General features: G+C 45.7%; 1 protein-coding gene across 2 annotated transcripts in view; it reads left to right on the forward strand.

Annotated features, from left to right (window-relative positions):
* Positions 1 to 18,288, forward strand: part of Oseg1 (intraflagellar transport protein Oseg1) — a 55,414-nt gene that overhangs the window by 29,856 nt on the left and 7,270 nt on the right. For both annotated transcript variants that reach the window (XR_016284319.1, XM_089553069.1), the window contains exons 10-26: positions 823 to 1,011; positions 1,499 to 1,615; positions 2,355 to 2,474; positions 2,725 to 2,843; positions 5,523 to 5,676; positions 6,761 to 6,919; positions 8,704 to 8,870; positions 10,132 to 10,303; positions 10,912 to 11,014; positions 11,085 to 11,231; positions 11,966 to 12,063; positions 12,410 to 12,510; positions 12,862 to 13,027; positions 14,960 to 15,071; positions 15,829 to 15,966; positions 16,496 to 16,572; positions 17,594 to 17,764. Coding sequence is in view for 1 of the 2 variants with exons in the window: in XM_089553069.1 (XP_089409195.1) it covers positions 823 to 1,011; positions 1,499 to 1,615; positions 2,355 to 2,474; positions 2,725 to 2,843; positions 5,523 to 5,676; positions 6,761 to 6,919; positions 8,704 to 8,870; positions 10,132 to 10,303; positions 10,912 to 11,014; positions 11,085 to 11,231; positions 11,966 to 12,063; positions 12,410 to 12,510; positions 12,862 to 13,027; positions 14,960 to 15,071; positions 15,829 to 15,966; positions 16,496 to 16,572; positions 17,594 to 17,764 (2,310 nt within the window). In the remaining variant the exon portion in view is untranslated. The remainder of the gene's footprint in view (positions 1 to 822; positions 1,012 to 1,498; positions 1,616 to 2,354; positions 2,475 to 2,724; positions 2,844 to 5,522; positions 5,677 to 6,760; positions 6,920 to 8,703; positions 8,871 to 10,131; positions 10,304 to 10,911; positions 11,015 to 11,084; positions 11,232 to 11,965; positions 12,064 to 12,409; positions 12,511 to 12,861; positions 13,028 to 14,959; positions 15,072 to 15,828; positions 15,967 to 16,495; positions 16,573 to 17,593; positions 17,765 to 18,288) is intronic.

The following is an 18,288-nucleotide window of genomic DNA, read 5'->3' on the forward strand; positions in this document are numbered from 1 at the left end:
AAAAAAAAAGAGAGATATGTATCAAAAACATAAGAAATGAAATGCGCTGTACAAAATACATAATGTTAGAAAGAACCTGAATATACAACGTTAGCTAAAGCAGCTCACAATGTTAGCTGCTATATATTATACAATGTTAGTAGCTAAAAGTTGCTTGTCATTAATATTCACGATTTCTGTGGGAAGGTGGTTTCATTCCCTTTGCAGTATGGGGTATGAATGGTCTAGCAAAAACTTTTGTTCTTGATGATTCAGTCGCAACTTTATGGCGATGGTCGATACGGTTTGATGTGTATAGAGGGGATTGTTTGTGATTATGGCTCAGTATGGGATCACGGCAAAATTTGCGAAAAATTTTTTATGTTGAAGAATGGTAGCTTTAAAAAGGAAAAGGCAGAACAGTGCAAGCATGCATACATGGGTTAGATGGCAAATCACAGTGCTGTTTCACATTTTTTTCAAGGCTATACTATTCCAGTCAACCTTTAAAGCTATTTGTTTTCCAGAACAGTGTTGTTTTCCCTAATCAAACATACCTTGTTCGCATGCATTGACCTCCTGCTGTAGCTCAGGAGCTACGGCGTTTGGCTCCTAAGCACAAATCTGTGGGTTCAGTTCCAGGCTACAGTGGCCACGTTTTAACGCAGGCAAAATGCAAAAGCCACTTTACCGATAGTTCATGTCTGTTGAAGAAACCCAGGTGGCTGAAAAAAAATCTGAAGTCCTTCACCACATCGTGCCTCAGAGTGCGCAGCGTTGCTTTCGCATGCAGGAAAGAAAATATTATTAATTAACCTGTTTGCACGTGGACAACACGTGCAGGAGCGACGGCTGCAGTGCTTACGCCTTCGCGGTGGTGCCTGCGAGCGGGAGTGGGTCCTCTCATCGGCCATCCGCTACATCCGAGCCCTCGGAGGTCCATCCGGCCGTGAGGGCCTCCTGGTTGGCCTCCGTGATGGACAGGTGCTCCAGCTTCTGCTGGACAACCCATTCCCACTCTTCCTGGTCAAGGTGCGTCCTTGCTGGCCGCACTAGTGACCAATGCCAGTGGAGCGACCATAATGTGAAGAATGGCTTGCAATGTGCATGAAGAGAGAAAGAAAACTTATTTTCAACGCAGCAATGACCATCGAGGATGTCCTATGCCAGAGTTGCTAAGGCCAGCTGATCCGAGGCTAGCCAAACCCGCCCTGTTGGGGCAGAAGGGTATTGATAATTGGGGAACTGATTGGCAATGGGGCGGAGGAAAAAAGAGAATGCTCCAGGTGATCATAGAGCTTAGGACACTTGGGGCATGCAGGGCCAATGGGTCGGACCTCTTTCGGTGTTGTTTTGGGATAAAACGTGAGCATTGCGTGATGTCACTATTGACTGTGCAAAAATGCAGAGCTGGTCTGCTCGCAGAAACAGACCTTGGAACAGGAGGCAAGAGCCTTTGTGTAGCCTGCTTACAGTGTCGTCACAATTTTCCACTCTGCATTTGTTGGCCCACCTTCAGGTGACGAGCCCCGTCCGATGCCTCGACCTCAGTGCCGACCGTACGCGCCTCGCAGTCGTGGACGAGAAGGGCACCTGCCTTGTCTACCAGCTGGACTCGAGGCAGCTTCTCTTTCAGGTGCAGATCTCATGTTTATGTCACACACCACGATGGCAAGGTGTGCATGCCTGTCTATGTGCTCTTGTTTTAGTGATTGATTTATTGCCTCTCTTGCTGATCTGCTTGCGTGTTTGTACGTGCGTGCAACACATGCGGGCGTGTGGCAGGGGGTGAGTGACCGCTATGGCCTGAGATATCTTTAGTGTGACGCAATATATATACAGTCTTTGCCAAAAGTAACCAGGCTGCATGGTTTACTTCTCAGTCGTATTGTAGAGCCCTCACCTATTCTATAACTATCAAAAAGTTGTTTGAAGGTGGGGACAGTGTTTCTCCTCACCATACAGAGATTTAGGGCTTGATGGCTGATATTAATAGCTTTACTATAGTACTGAGAAGCAAACCGTGCAGCCTGGTTACTTTTGGCAAAGACTGCACATAGCAACCATGTGCAAAAGTAAACTCAGAGGTACTTACTCCCTCACCATCTTTTTACCAGAAGCGATGATCAAGACATGTGATGGTGAGAAGAAGCAACTTGTGCTGTATCAGAGGTGCAGAATGGGCACCAAGGAAGGGAAAATATAATCACGGGTGGAGAATAGCTGTCGGATAATGGGGTGTTATTTGTTGGGATATGGGATGGCCACAGCTGCCAAATGGCTGGGCTAATTATAGATTGATGGGAGAGGCCTGCGTCCTTCACGGGGCTTGGCTTGTGGTTGTTGATGATGATGATGATGCCACTCCACTCCAGGAGCCCAATGCGAACAGCGTGGCGTGGAACACGGAGAACGCCAACCTTCTGTGCTTCACGGGCGGTGGGGCGCTGGCCATCAAAGCTGGGGAATTTCCTGTGCTCAGGCAAAAACTGGAGGTCAGTTGCAATTCCAAAGCTACCTTTCCACCATTTGATCTCTCTCTTTTTTTTATGTCTGTTATTGTAGTTTGAGCTGACATTGTTGCTGTTATCTTTACAACGTTACGCAGCTTCATTTGGTTGAAGAAGAGCAACATGATGCTTGCAGTCAATACTGGAGCTAATTTTAGCCTTTTCTGTGAGGTACTGTTGTGATTGCCATTAGTTCCAACTGCAAAGTGTAACTTTTTCACTCACTCCTATGCAGGGCTTCGTGGTTGGCTTCGGAGGCTGCAAGCTCTTTTGCCTCCAGCACAACAGTGTCACCACAGTTGAGGTGCCGCTTTCTCCGTGCTTGTACCAGTACATCGAGAAGAATCGCTTCAAGTGAGTGCTGCATGGCTTCCACATCGAAAAGTGCCAAAGCACAAATACCAATGCATTCTCTTTGCTACGTATTAATTAAGGAGGGAAGAGGGGATCGAAGGTGAGCTTTCTATTTTTCGACTTAGAGCATTGAAATTTGGCAGACTGGCTTGAAACAGCATCAAACAACCAGATACAAAGTTTCACAATGACAGCTTCAGTAGGTTCCCTTTTACATTGTTTATATGTTGTCTCTATGTTGCTTGCTTGTGGAAAGCCTAGCGTGACAAAAAAACAGGCTACGGGTCTGTAAATGTTTTTAATATTTACCAAGAAGTATGGTCTAAATCAAGACCCTCTTAATTTTTTTAAAATTTCTCTGCTCTTTTTTTTTTTTTAAGGAACACAATATGCACCTTCTCTTTATGTTTAGAATGCATCATGCTCTGATTACCATGTAATAAAAACGTGAGCTTAAGTGGTAAATCTGAGACTGTCTCGACGTAAACCACATTTCAGTGATCAGAGCAAAACAAGCGGGTAAAAATCCGTGCATCCATTGCTGTGCTACACTTTCCATGAGCAAGGTGTTAAGCTCAAAACAAACTTTCGAGAAAACAAGTCTGAAAGTTCTAAGCTAGCACACACTGTCTATGTGCAGATGCCGACAAATATATTTATTTGGAGCACTTAAAGTTTAGTTCTGGGTGAAATATTTCGATACAACATAAAAACAGTGTTGGAGATGCCAAAAAGTGTACTTTTCAAAAATCAACGTTTTTCGCGATTTTTGCAATCTGATCCCCTCATAACCCCTTAAAAGGCCATCTATATTATATAGGTTGGCCAAGTTGTGCAGTCGGTAAAATATAATTATAGAATGCACCCTTGGGGTGATTTCAGCTGAGAGCGGTGGAACCTTTGCACCAAACTGCTCCAAATGGCAAATTTGGCTGCATGGTGCTACAAAATCCAGTTTTTGCCCACTTTTGCGTCACATCTTCCCAAAGGATCACTCTAAAATATGTGGCGATTGTTGCTGTACATCCGTCGGCTGATTTTTTTCCCACTTGCTCTCAGTGTGGATGGCTCTCAGCTGCAATGTCCTTCATGAAGTCGAAAGGTCAGAACACGGTACGATATATCAAGTGAAAACAGTGAAAGTGGGTTATATGAGCACACGCCTCACTTGTCACGTACATAAGCTTGTCATTTTGTCCTAAGATTGATTGCTAGTGCTTTGCAAAAGTGCATGCGCTGTAATGTTAGGCCTTACTTAAAAGAGATGCGGTGGTGGCTGGCGTTCATTAGCTGAAAAATGAAATGCAGCACCACACAACATGTCGTTACGTTGTGCCAAACAAAACACATTTGATGGCTGGCTGTGAATGCATCAGCCAGGGAAGTGAACAGGTGCGGCACTCTTATCATGTTTTTTTTTACCAGTATGAGTCACGCTACACACGCAAATGGAAGGGGGTGGGGCTTGAGCAGGGTAACTGGTGTGTCGAAGCTGTGGTACGAATGCACATCAACGGGGCTTTCACAGCCCAACATCTGTCGTCCTATGCAGTTTCTGTCAATTAGAATTTGAAAACATATTCCATCAAGCTATTCAGGATGAGAAGAAGTGGGTGATAGACGTAAACGCTTCAGAGTCAGGGAATGGTGCCACTCGTGTTGTGACTCAAGCTGCCAATATATATTCATCCGTTTTGCGAGCCGTCTCGTAGTGTTTCATTAGCAGTGCAGCATGCCGTGCTTCTTGGACAACATCCTCGAATTTCATTCCTCCAGTTTCATTGCTTGCACTGGCATTCTTAAGCTAGAACCATTGCAGAAAGGCAGGAACCAAAATCATCAAATTTCAGCTTCAAGTACATGGGGTAACTATATTTGCATTTTGTGTTGTTTCTTCTTATATGCCTTGTTGCTTTTTCTTGCTGAATAGAAATAAGATTGTGTTCGGAGAAATCGTAAAGACACTGTTTGCGTTTAGGGTGTCTACATATTTGCATAGCTACTGTGGTCATAGTAAACATCCGGCCTTGCATGTCCAAGCACTCAAATTTTGTCACAGGAACTGAAGTTTTGCCATGAAATGGAATTTTTTCTGCTACAAAACTTGAAATTGGTGCTGTATATAGAAACTCAGTCTACAAAACCTGCTGTGAGAAGTGTGTCGTCAGTTCCACCACTGTATGCTGGAAGTGTTGAGGCAAAAACAAAAAAAAGAAACATAAGCACAGAAGGTGCAAGCACATAACTATGAGTTTAAATGTAATTTGCATCACTTCATTTACTAGTTTGTTGATGTACAATACATACCATTGTCTATAATTAAGCGATGGACATTGAATTATGCCAGTCTATCAAAAGAGCAACTTTGTTCACACACGAGCCTTGACCGGACACATGCAGTTCCAGTGGGCCTTAGCATCCAGCTGTGATGTTTCATAATGGGAATAGGAGTCGATTCACTGCAAAACTGTAAGCTTTGAAAACTGCTCAAATGATTCGTATGCCCTGAACAGTCTTGAGAGTATTCACTGGCTCCAACCATGGCTCGCTCATGTGATCATCTTCTTTCTCGTTGCTCATTGCATTGTGGGCTCTTCTACACCATGTTTATACTATGCAAGCAAACAAATCTCCTTTTTGTTGCTCGCTGCTTGAGTATATGCACACTGCACCTCCAAGGGAGGCCCTGTCCATTGCCTGCCTTGGAGTGCCAGAGGAGGACTGGCGGTTCTTCGCCAAGGAGGCGCTGGAAGCCCTTGACCTGGTCGTCGCCAAGCGGGCTGCCGTCCGCCTAGGGGAGCCGTCCTTGCTCCGCCTAGTGCGTTCGCTCCAGGTCTGCTGGCTTCCATTTTCCTCAACGTTTCATTGCATCACGGTTGGGTTTTCATTACAGTACAGAACTGTAGACCTTATCATTCTGTCATGGGCCAAGCGAGGTTACATTTCATGCTCAAGAAGCCTCGCACTTCCTACATCTGCAAAGGTGCCCTGCAACTGCCCTTATGATCATGGTCTTAAGCTCTGGTGTACATTGTTGCAAGTTGAAAGCATAACTACCCCTTTACCAGTATTCTCAAGTATCCACGAAGCACCTATAATGTGTTCTAGTTGAAAGTATAGTTTGTAACTGTCTAGAAGTGTGTTTTGTATCTTACTGGTACTCACTTATGAGGCAAAAACGTGGAGGCTAACAAAGAGGGTTCAGCTTAAGTTAAGGACAACGCAGTGAGCTAGGGAAAGAAAAATGATAGGTGTAACGTTAAGAGATTGGAAGCGGGTGGAGTGGGTGAGGGAACAAACGCGGGTTAAGTAATGACATCCTAGTTGAAATCAAGAGGAAGAAGTGGACTTGGGCAGGGCATGTAATGCGAAGGCAAGATAACTGCTGGTCCTTAAAGGGTAACGGAGTGGATTTCAAGAGAAGGCAAGCATAGCAGGGGACGGCAGAAAGTTAGGTGGGCGGATGAGATAAAGAAGTTTGCGGGGATACAGTGGCCGCAACTGGCGAAGGACAGGGTTAATTGGAGAGACATGGGAGAGGCCTTTGCCCTGCAGTGGGTGTAGTCAGGCTGATGATGATGATGATGAACGTTCCAAAGCGACCCAGGCTGTGAGAGACTGCATAGTGGAGGGCTCCAGAGATTTCGACCACCTGGGGTTCTTTAATGTGCACTGACATCACACAGTACACGGGCCTCTAGAATCTCACCTCCATTGAAATTTGACTGCCGTGGCCGGGATCGAACCCGCATCTTCCAGGTCAGCAGCCAAGCTTCATAACCACTGAGCCACCGTGGCGGCCCCGTCTAGAAGTGCGTTTCTGCACTGTGAACCGAAGCCAGCTGATGGCTGCTGAGGTCTGTGACAGGCAACCATCTGTTTTACTTGTTTTAGTCTTTTCTTTAACTGTTCCACAGGAGCAAGAGGCCCGTGGTGAGAAACGCGAGTGCCTGCTTGGCGACGTGATGGCCCAGCAGGGACGGTTTGCCGAGGCCGCCAGGCTGTACAAGAAGGCTGGCCGCAACTCCAAGGCCGTGGACATGTACACGGACCTGCGCATGTTCGACCTTGCCCAGGTGACACATCTCTTTTGGTTTCCGTTTCTCACGTGGACATGTATCACCACTGCTGCCAGTTGGCCAATCAGAGTAAACACTATTGCATATAAATTCTTTGTGTACCGAAGTTGATGGGATGCAGGGTCACAAAAAAAGTTATTCTGTGCAGTCAGGCAAAGCAGTCGTACAAAAAGCCTGGAACCACAAGAGAATCAGCTTGCTTCATCTGTTGGAACAGTTTCTAGCTGACGGGGTAGTGAGGGAACGGAGATGTAAATTTTCTTTCCGTGAATGCGATTCCTATAAACTTCTGTCCTTGACTGCAGAGTTGTGCAAAGCGGGGTGTTTGTTTTGTAGAGAAATGGCATAAAAAGGGGGAAGCCTGGGGACGTCTTTGATGATTTTGTCCACATAATTGCCATCACTCAACCAGCCACAGCAGAAAAAATTGAAGTAGCAGGATGCCTGTACTGCTCTTGCACTTCAGTGTTTGTTTTCAGGTGGCACTGCAGTATAAGCTCTTTAATTCGAACTTCAGGGGACTAAAATAAATTTTCTAATTATCCAAAGGTTTGAATTATCGAATTTCCCCAAAGAAACTAACATGAACTGCTTGCATCATGGTAAATTTATTCGGAGAAAGACTGCTTGCTTTTGAGGGGAGAACGGCATGAAAATTGCTGTTTTTACTGGTGGAGCTCCTTCCATAGTGCGTCGCACACCTTGCAATCGGCAGCGTTGCTTGTGAAGAGACCACTGCAAAGACTGCGAACGGCACGTGACGAGCGCACAATTTTAGCGCACTGGAAGAACAGAAGAACCACAGAGGTGGAAACACAGAGAAGCGACAAAGCGGCAAGATAAAAAAAATGGTGCAAAGCGCGGAAAAGTAAAACCGAAACTATGTGATGTGCCTGTTCTTAAAGATGGGGCTGTCCGTTCATCGTCACGCCTACTGTTGTGCACACGTCAGAGGTGCGCAAGCGCTCCCTGTAGCATCGGATTCAGGTTTGAATAAGGCTATTTGGATGATCACTTGCCACGCTGGTCATACCTGGGCACGACCTTCTTTCCGAAGTCCATTCGAACTAACTGGTGCGAGACCCATGATGTGTGAATTAGCAAGCCTGCGACACCTTAGACTTATGTACGTGGGGGTTGGCTGGGACTGTGCCGGTAACTTAAATTATCTGGATTTTCGAATGAACGAGGGTCGAATTAACGGGCTTTTATTGTAATATTACACTGCATCTCCACCACTAATCTTACTGATCATGAAACTTTTCTGTGAAGTGGTCCATGTAGTCAAATCAAATTGAACATGCCGTAACAGTGGCTGCATTTTACGACATCTTTTTTGCCTACATTGTGGACCATGATTATGGTATGGCGCGAACTTCAGAGTGTCATTTTGAAACCAAAGCTGCGCTACATGGTTGCATCTCCAGTAGACGTTTTTCTGTAATACTATATGGTTTGCTGCAGAAGATGTCTTCACTAGGCAGATTAGATGCAAATTTATCTCTTGGTCTGAGTTTTATTCATTTGGCAGACTTTAGTCAGCTGTCGTGACTAAGATGAGAATGTGCTAACTGAAGCTGAGAAAATACATTTTCTTGTCTCCCCAGGCTGCAGCTTATGACGCACAGCTTGCTTGGTCACCATCTCAGCATAGAGCTTTTTACATTGAATAACGTTGAAGTCTCTTCAGATGGCTTACCTACCGTCGCATCTGCCTTCACATGCTCTTGATAAACAAATGAACGAACATTGAGAGCCTCCCACTGCTTCCTGGGTGACAGGAGTACCTTGGCTCGGACGAGACCCTGGATACCCGTCAGCTGATGCTCAAGAAGGCTGACTGGGCACGCAGCATCAATGATCCCAAGGCAGCCGCAGACTTTTACCTGCTTGCCGGGGAACCCCTGAAGGCAGTCGAGATTGCTGGAAAGCAGGGCTGGACCAACATGTGAGTGGGTAGAGAGCAAAAGTGGCATGGGCGCTGCTTTTGTCTCGACAGTTGACAAGCATCATAGAAGTTAGTCAACCTTTCCGTTAACACACCACCATGAACACCTTCGCCTAAACTTGGGAGCAGCCTCTAGACCAAAAGTTCTCAAATTGGGTTCTCCATTCAACTAAATCCATGCAATAGCAATCCCCCCCCCCACCCCCCTTCACCTTTTGTGTTCTCCCTTTAGCTACTTTATTTTGGGGCTGCTCATACGCCAATTGCTCATCGCTAATTGTTTCACTCTACAGCCAGTCGTTAGCTGAATCGGGGTGAGGGCATATTGTGAAAGGCATTTGATCTACATGCTTTTTTTTGCATGCACTTTAGGCAGAAAGAAATGAAGCCAAGGGTCTCTCCTATTTGTCACCCCGAACTGCTCGGAACTGCCTGGGACCCCTGTTTGCTATTCGATTTGACAGCGCCGACCACCAGTATGATTGTTCCAGAGTGTATTCTTTGGCCAATGGATAGTTCCCAGTGAGGCTGGGGACTCTCCTCAGCTGCCCTGCGATGACGCAGTATGCGCTGCTTGCTGCCATATTGAGAGAGAACTGTACAGAGGCGAGTGAAAAAGAAGCATTCACGTTGTTCAAAAACGCTTTCGGTGCATGTGACGTTGCTGCAGGCGCTTCAAATTTGCGCTCATTTTGTTTCTCGTCTGCTTCGCTGCAATGTGTAGTGGGGGTGGGTGGCGATAAGTGGCAACGCAGCGACGGGAGTTTTCTGCCTGTCAGTTACAAATGGGTACGTGTTCTCAGGAAGAGAAAGCAGGCTTGTTTCATGGAACATACTTGTGTATCACAAAGGGTCCGCATAGCAGAGTAGCAAGTGACAATTTTCGCTGACAGCATCGAACACTGGTAAAGTATCTCCTTGGTGACACCGAGGAGAGAGAGATAGTCCTTTATTCTTTAAAGTCGCTCTCTCTCCTTGGTTTCGCAAGAATGTTAGGTCTGAGACACCCCCCCCCCCCCCCCCCCCCCCCCCGCAGCCTGAAGGTCCCTTTATGCGTAATGTGATTCTGCTTCTGGTATAGACACAGTCTTGATCCCAAGCTGCCTAAGAACAGCTCTGAGCTTGGCAAATTGAAGAGACAACAAAACATGCAGGGTTCCGTAGCACATTTTGGAAATCAGAGGGGTTCGCTGAGGCTAAACATAATCAGTACAGCTGTGCTAGCCAGTGAGCACGGACTCTGTCCACCTGCCTTGTGCAGACTGGTCGACCTGTCCCAGAGGCTGGACAAGCGTGACAAGGAGGCTCTGTCCCTCTGTGCTCGGCTGCTGGTCGAGCAGCAGCAACTGCTGGCAGCTGCAGACGCCTTTCGCAGGATTGGCGACTCGGACAGCCTGGTCAAGCTCTACGTGGACGCAGGCCAGTGGGACGAGGTGAGCACAAGGGGTTCGCAAACTTTTTGTCTGTTTATTCACTTACAGAGCAAACCTGCAGGGTGCCTAAAACTGCAGTGGTATATGTATAGTAAAGAATATAGTAGAAGCTTGTTCGAACCTGCCCTATGGCAAGATCTCTCAGATCATGAATGGCAATTTATCAATATCGCTCAAGAGAAAAGTATACAACAGCTGTATCTTACCGGTGCTATAATGTTAGGAGATCGGAAGTGGGCGGAGCGGGTGAGTGAGCAAATGCAGGCTAATGACATCCTGGTCGAAATCAAGAAGAAGAAATGGGCTTGGGCAGGGCATGTGATGCGAAGGCAAGATAACCGTTGGTCCTTAAGGGTAACGGAGTTGATTCCGCTAGAAGGCAAGCGTAGCAGGGGGCGGCAGAAAGATAGGCGGGTGAATGAGATTAAGAAGTTTGCGGAGATACAGTGGCTGCAGCTGGCAAAGGACAGGATTAATCGAAGAGACATGGGAGAGGCCTTTGCCTTGCAGTGGGTTTTGTCAGGCTGTTGATGATAATGACATACGAACATTGTTTGTGATTTGTGATTTGCTATTTGGTGCATTCCACCAATAGTTGATCTTTACAGGCGTTTGCTGCCGTGGGGCAGAATGCCGAACTCCGCGCCAAGATCTGCGGCGACTATGCCAACTGGCTTGCTGAGAATGACCGTTTCGTCGATGCTCAAAAAGGTAAGCGTGTTCAGCACTGGCCAGCAGTGAGCACTGTTGTCACATTGCCCGACAACAAACTGATGCGCAGCATTCTACGAGGCTGGCCGTCAAGACGAGGCACTCAAAGTTCTGGAGCGTCTGACTCAGTATGCTGTCGACGAGTGTCGGTTTCGGGATGCCGGCTACTATTACTGGCTCCTCTCGAGGCAGATCCTTGAATCCGCTGGTAGGGAAAGTAAGTACACACCGAGTTTTTGTTTGGTTAGTATTCAAAAGCAACAATTAATTTGCTCTACAGACGCATCACCAGTAGAACCGGCAGCAGCAGTAAAAGCTGTGTTAAGTCCACAGTAGAACAGAGACCATGTTCAATGATATCTTCAGTTACCACTGCCCTATGTCAGCCAATGCTCCACTGTTCTTAACTTCGTAATCTTATCACTCCCCTTGTTTTGTTGCTCTTATCTATGTTTTCCTCTCCGTGATATCCATATTGTCGCTCCTGTGTACCACTTGTTACCACTGTGTACAAGCTTGTGTACCATTGTGCACTTACAAGCTTGTACAAGCTTGTACAAGCTTGTGAATGCATGTTCTTGTTGGCATTTGAGGCCTTACTGCAGCTTATTATCAGTGGTTCCTTCATTCTTGTGCTTATGGCTAATGTAAAATTTTTTCTTCTACTTGTTTTAGGATGCACGTTGGCAAAGATCCAGTGTGCATTGTTTCCTTCCTTTTTTCTCTTTCTTTCTTGAAAACTAAGTCAGTATAGACTGATAACTTATCTTTTGTAATACATTCTAAATCATCTCTGTCTCCACTGCTGTGCTCACCCCACATTGTGCTGAAAGGAGACGCTGATAGCCTAAGCATGGAAAGCAGTACGGATTGACATTGGGTGGTTGTGTCAGGGGGGACTTCAAAGATGCTGTTAATGAGACAGGTTAATGCTAATTTGATGCTACTCAGGTGATGCTGCAAGCAGAGATGCCCTCATAAGCCGCTCGGCCAAGCTTCAGGATCTGGCTGACATTTACTACATCTACCACAACATTCATCGCTACATTGTGAGCTGCTGTTTCCCACATTCTCATGTGGTCTTTATGATGTTATGTTTGTGCGATTTGTTTTAATGTTTATTGTGTTCAGGCAGGTTCTATTTTTGTTTCTTGCTTGTGCATGCTCCAGGACGAAAAGGAGAGGGTTCTGTCATTCCAGGGATGCACTCCAGTACCCAAGCTTTCTTTCCAGCTTCCTCCTCGGCTTAGAAGTTTGGTTCATAAGAATAGCAGTCGTCATTCTTCATGGGATAAGGAGTTTAATACTAATGGTTTCAACTGTGTTTAAAACTTAAGTGGTGATCTAAAGATTCTCAAAAACGTTCATCTTAATCATCATCATTTCATCTTTCAGGAGGAACCCTTCACAGCTTACCTGCCCGAAGCATTGTTCAACATGTCCCGTTATCTGTTCCACGAGCTCATGGATCGGTCAATACGGGGCATCTCACTTGTGTATCCTTTATAAACTTTTCGATTTGCACATCCTTGTTTTGTTGATTATTGTAGCTGTGTTATGACACTTTTTTTTATTTCTTTCGGACTATAAATTGATGCTTTGTAGCATTTTCTGTACCCACGCTGGCAGCTTTTTCCTTCCTCATCGATGGAGACAGTGCTCGCTGGTCCAATCTGTATGTCCGTAGAGTATGGTGCCTTTGCCCTTGTTTTTATGCAGTTTGCCTGGCACGGAAGTTTTGTAAAGGGCTCTTGCTGAGGTAACCAATTTGCAAGAACCGTGCATTGTGCAGTGCTTCTCAATGTCTTGTGGCCATCAGTGTCACCCTTGACACGTGGATGACACAGTGGCGTGCTCTATGCACTCTCAAAGCAGAGTCGAAACCTCGGCGCTCACCGGGTCGCACGACACTGTTACGAGCGGCTACAGAGTCTTCACGTGCCCGTCCGATTTCGCGACACCCTGGACCTGGCTGCACTGACAGTTCGGTCAAAGCCCTTCAGTGATGCCCAGGTTTGGCTATGTTACATTGCCACTTTTAAAACTGGTAACAGTGTTAGAGAACTTGTCTAGTGTTTATAGCATCCTTCTCTCATCAGTAAGCATGAGTGTGAAAACTCACTGATGTCCCCCTTACCAGTGAATGAGCCACATTAACGTTGCTCATTCACTGGTGTCAGCCAATGAGAATGCGTCATTTGTAAGCCATATGATTCACATATGTCAGGGCATGGGTCCTTCGGTAAAGAGGAGTGAAAAGCCTGGAAGTATATTTTTATTCAAATATGGTATACTATAATAACATGAATTTAAGCACCCTCGTTTTACATCCACCGTGGTGGCTCAGTAGGTTTGGAATTCTGCTGCTGATCCCAAGGTGGCAGATTTAATCCCGGCTGTGGTGACCTTATTTGAATAGAGGTGAAATGCGAAATGCCCATATGCAGTGCAATGTCAGTGCAAGTTAAAGGACTGCAGGTGGTCTAAATTGATCCGGAGCCCTCCACTACAGCGTCCCTCATAGCTAGGGGCTGAACTTTCTAGTTTTCACCGAGAAACTCCAATAAAAGTATGCCAAATTCACTCCTTGAAATTCGGTTTTAACTGAAGAACACCTGTTGAAGTAATACCGAATTCACCTTTTGAAATTCAGTTTAAACCGAAAAACACCAATAAAAGTACACCGAATGACGCCGATTGACTCAGTGACAAGTGGGAAATAAATACGTTCACACCGTTCTTCTCTCAGTTCTGTCTCAGAGCTTTCTTTGGCTATTTCAGAGCAAATGTGTGAACCTTAATTTCATTGCTTGCATCCCCCCCCTCTTTTTTTTTTTACAGCGATATCGGTATAGGAGACTGTCATGGCTAAATGACATCGCTGGTGTAGCATGTCATAGCCAAAAACTCGCTTCCACTGACCAGTTAGCAAGGATGTGATTTAGATGGCCCCACTATCATATTGGTCATATGCACTGAAGAGTGTGTGTGGGGGGGGCTTTATAATATTTCACCTTTGTTTGTACTGATGCCTTAACAGTGCAAATACAAGCATAATTGCCTGTGTACTTTGCATTTTTACACGCTGACTTCGTCATCATATCGCCTTCCAAAAGTGCACAGTGCCCTCTTAGCTCTTTTTCAGCATTAAAGGTGCACTGAAGAGGAATCTGAACTCATCTTTTTGCCACGGGAACTCAATCTACACGTTCCTAGCATTCTTAGAAACTTCTAATTATCACCCTGTGCAGCCGATTTCCGTAATTTAAATCGGGTTAATGTCCTGCTCCCACCTTTTTTTTTTTTTTTAAATTCCCTGCATACGGTGGGAGGAGTCGACAAACGCATGGAGTGCCTTTCAGGCAGTCACGTGGAGACTTTGTTTTTGCTTTTATTTTTTTTTCTTTTAGGTTTCTGTGAATAAATAGGCCCACTCAGAGACTACATAGCTGCAAATTAGGCCCACGGAAATAAAATATGTGTGCACTCTTTGCTTTCAGCGATCGCTACGTATCGCTCCACCGATGGCAGAGCGGCAAGCTGCCACAGGACTGGTTGAAAGGTTGTTCCACTCCTCCCATCGTATGCGGGGAATTCAAAAAAAAAGAAAGGCGGGAGCCGGGACGTTTAATCGGATTTAAATTAGGAAAATTGGCCGCACAGGGCAATAATTTGAATTTCGAACAACGCTCGGAACGTGTAGATTGAGTTCCAGTGGTAAAAATACGAGTTCAGATTCCTCTTCAGTGCACCTTTAAACTTTATTTGGTTTTATGAGTTTTGCGTTGCTTTAAATACCAGGCTACACAATGAACACGAGAATGCTGCTTGACTGCATTGGTGTTGCTGGCTGCTGCATTATAAGCCAAGAGAGCAACTGTGTAGGATCACTCTCTCTCTTCCACTCTCTCTAGTCGTGTCCGACAACCCTCGTATATTTTACAGGACCTGTTGCCCCTGTGCTATCGTTGTTCCTCGACCAACCCGATCATCAATCCACGTGGCCGCTGCTGCGTGAACTGCAGTCAGCCCTTCGTCCATTCGTTCATTGCATTCGGTAGGCTCATCATTCCCGACTGTGTTAGGACAGTATTAGAATGAAGTGCTTGTAGTGCCTTCACTATAGAGAAGTGAATAGATCCCCAAAAGTTTTTTAACGATTGTGTACACCACAAAAGTGGTTTTTCAGCTGCCTGCCATAGACATCACATTATTGAAGGATAGGGCTGTGCTGCATTTTTTTGTGCCGCAGTTCACTTTGACCAGTTTGTGACAGCCTTTGATTGAAGCGTTGTTTTTTGTTTGCGCACCACTCTCTCCTGATCGTGCACAGCCCACAATGGCCGATTTGAGGTGAAGAAAGAAAAAGAAAACTTTCCCTCATGTATAGTTGGCCCTCAGTAATTGTAGCGTGACAGAGGACAGAAAATTTATTCAGTTATGGGGATTCCAAATTGCTAGAAGCATTTTCGAACACATTTGATGATGACATGATTAAAGCGCCAGTTTCATTAAACTGGCTGTTTGAATTCAGTAAGTTCAAATAATGAGAATGCATTGCAGTCTGTGTCCAGTGTGTATTCCACGTCTGCGAAAGGCTACTCATAAACACCCAGTCACCTGTGTGCTTTTTTAGAGCACAGAAACACTTGCACGTTGCATTCATCATGCATAGCCAACCGTCTAGTCTCAAGAATATGGTAGGTTGCCATCATCCAAGAAGAATGATTTATAGCTTATTCACACTACATGACACTTGCTGATCTACGGTTCCTTGTGTGTAAAGGCTCTACCCTGCTTTCTCGCATGCAAAGAAATCCTTCCCCTGGTGGAGTTCACACTGGCGGAGGGCATCTCTGACGCTGAGGCCTTGGAGATTCTCGAGGGCAAGACCAGGGTGCCAAGAGAGCAGAAAAAGAGGCCGGAGTCACCCAGCCGGCAGATCATCAATGGCAAGAGCTACCACACCTTCTATACTTCACAAGTTTTTTTTGAATAACAAATCTTTATGCCACTAGAAAGCTCCTCATTGTAATGGTCTACCAATGTTGCCAAGATCCATCTTCACACCACTGAGAGCTCCTCATTGTGATGGTCTACCAATGTTGCCAAGATCATCAGTGTAGTTTTTCGCAGTAAGGATGCAACGGTTGTCATTAGCCGCAGTTCTTGTAAAGCATTCATTTTTTTTTTTTGAAAAACAAACGTGTCTTGCCTGCATATGTTGCCAAGGCGCTTCCAAGCACTTGTTGCACCTACATCACTCACATTTAAGCCTTGTGTAAGCACAGCAGGTCAGAGACATTGTTAGCTAAGAATTTCTCTGTGCGTCTTTTAAGAAGTTTATAACCAAAATTACCTGTAAGCATGTCTGGAGTTAAGTGTAAAGTTAACAGCTCGCTTATCAATGTTCTTATGTGTTCTTTAACAAGGCGCAAAGTTCTTCACGGCTGCTCTTCTTTTTCACATTTCTTCAACTAGGGTACGATGCCCTGCAGATAAACCATGACGACCCATCAGATGAAGATCCTTTTGCATTCCAGCTTTCAAACTTGGAGGTGAGCTCGTCGTTTTTCGTAACATGGATCATCATTTCTTCTGTAATAGGATCTCGGAGAACAGCAGCACTGAAATCAGGTGCCAAAGAGCAAACTCCCAGTCATGTAGCTATTAAGATGCTTGCCCACTGTGCTAAAATTGCAACACTTGGCGGCAGCATACGAAAGCCATGACTGCAGTGAACTAACACTCTACCACAACTCCCGTGCCTTCAACAGCCGCCAAAAGCTGGAGCTGGTGATTCTGATGCCGATATGGGTAGCGGGAGAAAAAGATGATGATGATGATGAGGTGCGGCCTCGGGCGCCATCCGTGGGCGACACTTGGAAGCTTCTGTGCTGATGTGTGGTCTCCGCAATGAAGCGCGCCATTGCTCGCAGCCGGAGCTGATCGCAGAGGCCACGGTTTATACGGTATATGCTGCACTAAATTGTCAGTGTACAAGCAATCAGTGTTTTATGTAGCTCAGCTCTGTCTAGAAGTAAAGCAAGGTATAAATACGGAGAGCAGTTGCCGCGCATTTGGGACACTAGTTGTTGGATGTTAACTCTGATCTTAGCGTCCTCTCTGTCATGATCTCGCTTCTGGAATTGTTCTGCCATCACAATACAGATGCCTTCAAAGTTAGGTCTGCTCATTTTTTTTTTTTCAGGCGACGAAACAAGAGCGTTTAGTTGTCCTTGGTCACTCCGGTGCTTACTTTTGGTGCCTGCAGTCCTGTGGTGTCCTTCGTGCTTGCTTGCGATGAGCCAGGAAGTTGTAGTTTACAGCTTGTCAGAGCAGCACACATTGTAATGGGGAGCACTGACACGCATTCAGAATGAAGCCATTTATTTACGAACACTCAACACACTATGTTATGGGGAAAATAGTGTGACAGCCATGTCTTCAGTAGCCATTTTAGCGGGAACAGTACAGTAGGTGCGATGCCTGGCATGTGGTACTGTGGCGCCATCTAGCAACAAATATTGTAACTGCACACCTTCGTTTTTACACTGCTATGCACTTCTTCTTTCCCAGGAACAAGGAGAAATGAATGGTGGCCTGCCAGTGGTTTTAGATCGCGAAGCGCTGGCGAACCTGGGGCCTCGTGACATTGTCGTCTGCCAGCAGCCTGCACCCCTGCGCTACCGCTTCTACCGGAACGTCGTCCCCGATGTTGTCGTCGTGTCGTGTCCAAGTTGTGCCAAGGTGAGCAACCCTGCGTACTTGCACTTTGCTTTCCTGCACTGCTTGGCGTTTAGGAGATACGAAATTCAGCCCCTAACCGAGATCCTGGCATACCTGTTAGTTAAGCACCCTAGCCTTCCAGTAACTCTAACATAGACAACTCACACATTTCATCAGCTTGCACTTCAGTTTTAATTCCCAGGTTTTGGTTGGCCCACCACGGTTGTGATCCATTTACTATGTGTGTGCTTAATTCGAAGAATTGTTCACTTCAAATGCTACAGATGTTTTGCTTTCTTTTGCAAACTGGCAGTCAGAAGATACCACGTCTTCCATTGCCACAAAATTGACTAAACAAAGACGTTTGTAGACTGTTGGGTAATAAACACTATAGGGCCAGGCTTAGCATGAAAGTGCAAAGGACAGTTGAGAAATGCAGAACTGAGTGGTAATAGTTAACCATGTAGCATTGATAAACTGTTGTTCAGTGCTGTCTGCTAACATTTTTTACTTACGGTCATTGCCTGATTCTCACCTTTTTATCT

Source organism: Amblyomma mixtum, chromosome 7 (assembly GCF_055824585.1).
Source record: "Amblyomma mixtum isolate Tamu chromosome 7, ASM5582458v1, whole genome shotgun sequence".
NCBI lineage: Eukaryota > Metazoa > Arthropoda > Arachnida > Ixodida > Ixodidae > Amblyomma > Amblyomma mixtum.